The following is an 8,869-nucleotide window of genomic DNA, read 5'->3' as shown; positions in this document are numbered from 1 at the left end:
ATAGGAAGAATGGCAGCACTCAACAAGTTTGTCTCTAAAGTAATGGATAAGTGCCTGCCCTTCTTGAAGACGCTATCACTTGGATGAAAGAGTGCGAAAAAGCCTTCTAGGAGCTCAAACACTATCTGAGCAACCCACCCCTCTTGAGCCCGTCCAAAGAGGGAGAAGATCTGTATTTATACTTGGCAGTGTCAGCTACAGCCGTGAGTGCAGTCTTGATTTGGGAGGAAGATGGAACGCAACTCCTAGTCTACTATATTAGTCAAGCCTTCCAAAGAGCTAAAGCAAAATACCCACAGATCGAAAAGATAACATTCGCCTAAATTGTAGCCTCACGAAAGCTGTGCCTTGACTTCTAGGTGAATTCCATCCTAGTGATGAAGGACCAACCCATAAAGAACAAACTCGAGGCTGCAAGAAGGATGATTCAGTGGGCAATTGAGCTTCGCCAATTCAACATTAAGTACCACCCTAGAATAGCTATCAAGGCGTACGCACTAGCAGACTTCATCGCCAAGTTTATAGTCCCGGACGAGGATAGGGCATTGGACGATGCAGAAAGATGGACAATTCAGATTGACAAGTCGTCAGCCCGAAAAAGGGGGGGAGTAGGGGCTATTATCATCACCCCAGAATGAAAGACGCTCAAGTACAGAGTTCAGCTAATGTTCCCTACCACCAACAACGAAGTTGAATACGAGGCTATACTGATGAGACTAAGGGTTGGAAAGGTATTGGGCACCAAAAACCTACTTCTCTAGATCGATTCAAAGCTAGTTGTGGGACAAATAAATGAGGAATATAAAGCAAAGGAGGAAAGGATGCAGATGTACCTGAGACTGACGAGGCATTTGGCCCAAGAATTTGATTAGGTAAAGGTCATGCAAGTCCTTAAAAGCTTGAATATGGGGGCAGACGAGATAGCAAAATAGGCATTGTCAGGAGTAGGAATGATGAGCACGGATTTAAAGATGGAAGTCCAAAAGCGTCCCAGCATTGAAGAAATCCTCCCCTTTGCATCCAGAGTGAAAACAGCTGGATGACCCCAATTCTATCCTTCCTCCAAGATGGACGACTTCCACAAGACGTCGAGGAAGCTAGGAAAGTCAGGAAGAGGGCAACCAGGTTCACTATCATGAACGTCTCTCTGTACAAAAGAGGCTTCTCCATGCCCTACCCAATGTGCATCGACGAAAACAAGGCCAAATACATCCTGGAAGAAGTCCGTGAAAGAATCTGCGGAGATCATGCAAGCCCGAGGTCCCTAGTAAGTAAAATCATCAAAGTAGGTTACTTCTAGCCTAATATGCAGAAGGATGCAAGAGAGTTCATCGAGAGATGCGAAAAATATCAAAGTTTTGGAAATGTTCAACGCATCCCAGCAGAGAGACTAATGCCAACAACCTCCCTGGGGCCATTTACCCAATGGGCAATTGACATCGTGGGCCCACTACCTCGAGGTAAGAGACATGTAAAGTTCTTACTGGTCGCTATTGACTATTTTACAAAATGGGTTGAAGCAGAAGCACTAGCAACCATCACGGAGGCAAAGATCTAGAACTTTGTGTGGAAAAACATAGTTTGCAGATTCGGGATACCATGGACGATCATATCGGACAACGAGCGGCAATTTGACAGTCAAAGTTTCAAAGACTTTTGCTCAGGATTGGGGATTAAGAACCAATTTTCGTCTCCAAGTCACCCCTAGGCCAACAGATAGACGGAAGTGACAAACCAGACACTACTCAAGATCATCAAAGGACGGGTGGAGGAAGCAAAGGGCACTTGGCCAGAAGAGTTGCCTAATGTCCCGTGGGCAAACAGGACTACAACGAGAACCTCGACAGGTGAAACTCCTTTTAGGCTTTTCTATGGCACTAAGGCAGTAATTCCAATCGAAATAGGAATCACTAGCACGAGAAGAGAAGTATTTAGTGAAGGCAGCAATGACGATCAGCTAAGAGTCAACCTGGATAACCTGGATGAAGTAAGAGACGGAGCATCCCAGAAGATGAAAAAGTACCAGCAGAAGATGGCCAAGTACTACAATAAGAAAGTGAAACTCAGGCGACTAAACATAGGGGACCTCGTCTTACGTAAAGTCATACCTACTACTTAGGATCCAACCCAGGGGAAGCTTGGTCTAACCTGGGAAGGACCTTACAAGGTCATCCATTACTCAAGAAAAGGCAGCTATCATCTGGAAACGGTGGACTGGAAGAAACTACCACGACCATGGAATATTGAGCATTTGAAGAAATACCACTAATAAATGTAACAGACGATTGTATTCACATTTGAAAGAAAGCGATAAAAGTAATTTTCAGCCAACATCCCAATGTATTGTATGCAAGCTCAAAAGTTAAAAAAAAAAAAAAAAAAAAAAAAAAAAAAAAAAAAAAAAAACTAAGTAATAAGATTCCGCTTAGACGGATGTAAATTACTGATGAAGCCAAATGACAAGATCCCTTAAATGGGTGTAAGTCACCTAAAAATCGGCTAAGTGATAATGTTCCACCTAGATGGATGTAAATTATTGACGAAGCCAATTGACAAGATCCCTTAAATGGGTGTAAGTCAACTAAAAATTGGCTAAGTAATAAGATTCCTCCTAGACAGATATAAATTATTGATGAAGGCAAATGACAAAATCCCTTAAATGGGTGTGAGTCACCTAAAAATTGGCTAAGTGATAAAAGTCTGCCTAGATGGATATAACCCACTGACGAAGCCTAATCAGCTAGACTCCTAGTCTAAAATTGACCAAGCCCTCACAAACGAGGGCAAATGGAAGAGGATTCTAATGAAAGCACAAGTTACAGGCAGACAAAATGAAGAATGAATCGGTGAAGGTATAAAAATAAACGAGCATAAATACATTCTGCCTGAAGCAGAAGCCCAAAAACACTAGGCAAGAAACATTGTTCTGGAATTAGAATAAAAATATTGTTCTAAAATTGGAATAAAAATCCCGAAAACATACTAAGCACCCAAAAAAAGAAAAAGGGAGAGGAAAGCAGGAAAAAGAAAAAGACTTGCAAAAGGATGACGCACCTAGACCCAAGGCTCCCCAACGACGAAGCAACCTAGGAACTTCACCCCAGAACTCATCAAAAGAAGTCTCCCACTCGTCCCTAGACACAAAAAAGAACCTTGACTTCCAATAACGGAAGGACGATGGTAAATCCGTGATGATCCTAGCCTTCCTGACCCAGGGCACCAGTTCATAGTACCCCTTCTCTTTTGACTCCTTCAAACAGTACAAATATGTAAGCTCGTCCATCCTAATCATGTCCCCTTCAGTGACAGCCATCCAAATCTCCATACAACTAATCATGATCCTCCACGAGTTTGGCATAAGTTGCCTAGGAGCAATGTTGCAATGGTTTAGGAGCTCCATAATGAATGGATGGACGGGAAACTTAAGACCACACAAGAAGGTGGCCTTATAGAAACACACCTCCCTGGGTGAAAAATGACATGCCCGTTCCTCTTCACGAGGAAGACGAACCCTGACCCTATCCCTAAACTTGGAGAGTGTCTCAGCATCCAAGCCACATGCCTCCCTGAGGGCACGAAAAGCCCTAATCTCCCTCGAGCTAGAAGCCGCACTATCCTCCTCCACCTCCACAGGGTCGTCACTAGACGACAACCCCGTCTCGAGCTTATTGGATCTCACCTCCGACATCACTCTTCCCTCACCTATTAAGTCCTCAAACCAATCAATTGATTGACGGAGTAAGGCAGCAGATCAGCCAGCATTATGCTTAAGCTACTACCCTCGAATAAAAACCTTCAACTAAAGGGAAAATAGCACGAGAAACACCAAGAGAAGCCCCCAAACATGCAAAGAGGAACGAAATAGAGGGGCAAATTATCCTAACTTAAGAGCTACGAACCATGGAACCCTAGAAACAAAAAAAAAGAGGGACAAAATCCTAAAAGCCTAACAACAAAAAAGAAAAATCAGAAACCCTTACAAATTACCTATACTACAAAGAGTAAAGAAGGTGAGAAAAAGCCGTACCTCAAGAAAGCAACCACAGGAAGGAAAAACGCAAGAAATTGCAGGGGAGAATAGCTCAAAGAAGAAGAAGCACAGAGCAGCAATGGCAAAAGAAAGGGAAAAGTGAAGAAGAAAGAGAAAATAAAGGAATTTTAAAAACTTAGCACAAAAAAAAATGAAAACCAGCGAGAAATCCCAGATTCACACGAGTGGAACATTAACTCCACTAGTTAGAACGTGCCACGTGGCCATAATGTGTACGGTGTTGCCACTAGGCTTTAAATGCGGAACGAAACTCCAAGAGTCATGTCTAAGCAAGGAACCTTTCACCTTCTGGTGGTCATCATGACATGCAATGACGACCACAGAACCTGAGGGGGCAGCTGATGGGACCAATAAACCTTCTTGCCCAGACGATCTCATTAGATACCTTCGTCCATCTGGCCACATCATGGACGAAGGAAGGCAAGCCATTAATAGATGATTCAATACCTCAGAAAGTTACCAACTAACTGTCAGACTGTTGGAGGTTTATCAAGACCAACATTAATGAACCCAGATGCGTTACAAAAGAAGCACTAAAGCCACAATAAAGGCTACAACGACTAGAAGCAATGGAGCCATATATAAACACCCCTCAGAACTAGACAAGGTACATATATACACCCTAAATATAGAAATATGCCACAGCTTTGATATTCTAAAGCTCTCATACTTTCTTATACGCTTCTATACACTAACTTTATCATCAAAGATTCTGTGGTAGGCACCACACTAATGACCACCTAAGAAGGGCTTTTCATGGCAATTGCAGGCACAAGAACAAGGTTGCTGCCTCATCTGGATGAACCTACTCGACTGACGATTTCCACATCAACATTAATGGTAGTAGTAAACAACACTCTAACTAATGACTGAATTGAGAAGTTTCAAAACTAAGAGGACTGAAATGAACAAATGCAAACTAAGAGGACTGAAATGAAAAGTGAAAAGAAAAATGAACCTCGTCTGTCAAGCCAGCATCATCCATGTGATGAACAACTACAACATACAATAAATGAGTTTTTCATAAATGACATGAGTAATGGTTAATGCGCCAGATGAGCAAAACCGTAACAGAAGGACCAACAGGCAAAAGAATATGAGAGGTGCTACGTCCACAACATTTTTACAACATTTTCACAACAAATCATAGGTGGTTAGTTATTATTGGTTCAAATTTGAACTTAACACTAAGATTACTTTTTTGCCCCAACAATAACAACCAATAACAACCTGCCACTTAAGATTTGTTGTAAAAATGTTGTAAAAATATTGTGGACATATCATTTCTCAAAGAATATTGAAGTTTATAATGCCTCCATATTCATTGCTGATGAGTGTTAATCTATCAAGATCATCCATCTCTCAACAGAAAAATTAAATGCTATAAAAAACCCACACCAACCAAAGGCAAAGAGTACACGACTCTCATCCCAAAAACTACTCCCAAATCGAATTCTTTTGCAATATCCTTTAATTTAACTCTAATCTAACTTAATCATCGGAGGCCCTTTGGCACACATCACACCGGTATATTTCTTTTTCTCTATTTGATATCTTATTATAGGTTCATCTTTGGACGAATCCAACGCCATCGTCCATCTATAGTGACGAGAAGTTCAACAAAAGACTTTTGGCATCATCAAAAAGTAATGAAACATAGATGATAAATTTTGCATTTTGACCCACAAAAAATTTAAAAAAAAAAAAAATCCAACAACAAACTAAGCACGTGCCTTGCATGGAGCCACCAATACTAGTATTCTTATATTTTATTGGAGTGGCATTTAATGTCGTGGCATGCTGTTTCCTTTATTGCCCGTGACTGTGAATTCAAAACTTGCATGCAGTGCAAAGCGAAGAAGCGTGATAAGACAAAAAATTGGAGGGAAATTAAATGCCTAGCCAAAAGTTACAATAAATAGGTCCGTGCAAGAGTGCACCGCCGAGTTTATTTGTTGCCTTCTTCGGCAAAACCAGCCAGCCTTCCAACATTCCACCACTCCAAAAAATTCTATCATCCCTTTTTGGTTTTCACTTCAAGAACTCAAAGAATCCTCTTATACTTCCCCATTTTAAGACCACAAAGGCTCTCTCACCCATTGACTCATCCGCACAAAGAACCCTCCATCATCTCATAATTCCATAAACACTGATCCAAGCTCATTTTCAAGATCACAAACACTACACTCTACATCATTTTGGCTTAGGTAATACTTGTTTTGCCTTTTCCTTTACATTTTTTATATTTAAATAGAAAAACTATGATAAAGACAAACTAGGAAAGAAATCAATTTGAAATTTAAATAGAAAACTAGGAAGAAATATAAGATTAGCATATATCAAGGAACATAAAAAATCATTAGAATATTTTTTCTTCCTGGTGTTTTTGTCACCCCCCCCCCCCCCTTTTTTTTCTTTAAACTTTGATACATAAGATAGATTTTTGAATTTTTTGGATTTGTATGCGTTACGTACCCATTATAAAAAGAAAAGAAAAAAAAAAAAGGAGCTTTGTTTTTGCCACTTGTTATACAAATAAATACAACAAAAAATAACATAGGTGTGTGAGTTGTGTACTTACTAGAAAAGAATTATCAACCATGATATTAATTATTGCCAGAACTTACATGACTCACATACAACTTAAGAACTTATTTGTAAAGAAAAGATTATTATACCATATCACCATAATATGTTTTAATTTTATTCCTTTATTGCCAAAAAATTTGTTACTCAATTGGTTGGCACCTTCTATTTTTTTTCAAATGAGACATCCAATATTCAAATTCCCTCACACTTATCTATCAAATTATAAAAATTAAAAAAAAAAATTCTGCAATTTTTGTAATATATATACAAAAAAACTCAATCCCCCTAGAACACACAATTTCTCATCTTTGTGTTTATTAATCATTCATTTTTCTCTTTGTAACGAAGGAAACAAAGGTACACAATGCTGACAACTAATGAAGAATTGCCTGAAGACTTGGTGATACAAATTTTGCTATGGCTGCCAGTGATTTCACTATTGCGATTCAAGTGTGTCTGTAAATCTTGGTGTGTTCTCATTAGTAGCCAAAACTTCATCACTAGACATCTTCCCCACAATCAGACCATCTCTAACAAGAATAAGAATGGCAGTTTGCTTCTTCTCCAGAATACTTCCCATAATTATGTTTTCGCCAAGCTTCCTTATGAAACTATTGAAATATCTTCAACACAAGTTCTTCCGTCACTGTATTTTGGTTTTGATACGAATGTAGGAGTTGAAATCATTGGCTCATCCAATGGTCTTGTTTGTTTGCATGTTGAGTGGGGTAATATTATTCTGTGGAACCCTGCAACAAAAAAAACAAAAGTTGTTCCCAAGTCCCGCATATCCTATCCACAAAGCAAATCCTGCCTTCTTGATCTTGGGTTTGGTTTCGACATTAAAACTAATGACTACAAGGTGGTCATGATCTTAAATGCCGATGACTACTCTAATCCTGAATTAACCTTTTTAGAAAGAAAAAATTTTAATATAGCTGAGGTATATTGTTTAAGTACTAATTCATGGAAAAAAGTTCATGCTTGGGTGCCGGATAAATTTGTAAGCTATAATCGTCATAGGACGTACACAAAAGGGATGTTTTCTTGGTACGGGTATTATAGGGATGATTGGCTTCCGTGCATTTTATCATTTGATATGAGCAATGAGTTATTTCTAAGAACAACTATACCAGATGATAGTGCTGTTGGGTATTGCAATGATAATTGGAGAAGTTTTTTTGTGCTTAATGAATTGGTTTCTCTAGTTATTTTAATTGAAGATATGGAACGGTCGGAGAGTTGTATTCATATTTGGTCGTTGCTTGAATTTGGTGTTAGGGACTCTTGGACTAAGCTATTCACAATTGGACCTCTTATGAGAATTGACAGATCATTTGGATTTTTGCAGAATAACAGCATGCTCTTGAAAAATAATGAAGGGCAATTGCTCTTGTATAACCTCTTTACCGAAGAAATGACTGATCTTCGATTTGGTGGAGTATCATCAAAATGGTTGCAAGTAATTCCTTACATGGAGAGTCTAATTTCTGTCAAAGGAGAAAATGACCTTGAAGACCAGGATAGCTCGTAAAAAAGGTTCAAGACTCATCTATCTCATGACTCATCTTCTCTTAAAGTTAGTTTAGTTTCCATTGTAATATGTATAATCTGCCTACTCCTATCCTCAAAGCTTGTAGCCTAGTAGGTCAGATTATTGTTTTGTTTTTTTTTTCTTTAAAAAAGTTTCAATTACAGAAAATACGTGTCGAGCACCATGCAAAGATTTTTTACCATATTTTCTACTAAAATTTGAATGTTGCTTGATATTTTATATCCTTAATAGTAGTATGTATAACGCACGAGCTTGCCATTATAAAGAAATAGTGATTAAGGTCACTTTAAAATTTATTTATAAGATTTAAAAATGCTTAAAAAGTTTACCATTAATATATATATAAAAAAGAGGCATTAATTTTGGTAAAGTCCTCTCCTTTCTTTTTTAACTAAGCAGTAGTAAGAGCATCTCCAATAGGCTCTCTAAAGCCTAATTTGGAGAGCAATCACACAAAAAAAACCCCTCCAACAGCCTCTCCACCTCCAATTTTTTTTTAGATTTGCTACAATAGCTCTCTTAACATAGAGAGCACTGTAGCAAATACTATAGCAGTTCCAAACATTTTCCTCAATTAAAATAATCACCGGCTGAATAAAAGATTATTATTTTTCCTTTTTCCTCCCTTTCTCTTTCATTCTTCAGTCTCTCTTCTCATTAGAAAACAAAGGGGA

General features: G+C 38.7%; 1 protein-coding gene across 1 annotated transcript; it reads left to right on the top strand.

The window, feature by feature from the left end:
• Positions 1–7,004: 7,004 nt before the first annotated feature.
• Positions 7,005–8,174, top strand: LOC142627621 (F-box/kelch-repeat protein At3g06240-like). The gene has a single exon (XM_075801496.1). The coding sequence runs from the start codon at positions 7,005–7,007 to the stop codon at positions 8,172–8,174; it is 1,170 nt and encodes a 389-aa protein (XP_075657611.1).
• Positions 8,175–8,869: the final 695 nt, after the last annotated feature.

Source organism: Castanea sativa, chromosome 3, assembly GCF_040712315.1.
Source record: "Castanea sativa cultivar Marrone di Chiusa Pesio chromosome 3, ASM4071231v1".
NCBI lineage: Eukaryota > Viridiplantae > Streptophyta > Magnoliopsida > Fagales > Fagaceae > Castanea > Castanea sativa.
This window is presented reverse-complemented; position numbering and strand designations above follow the sequence as displayed.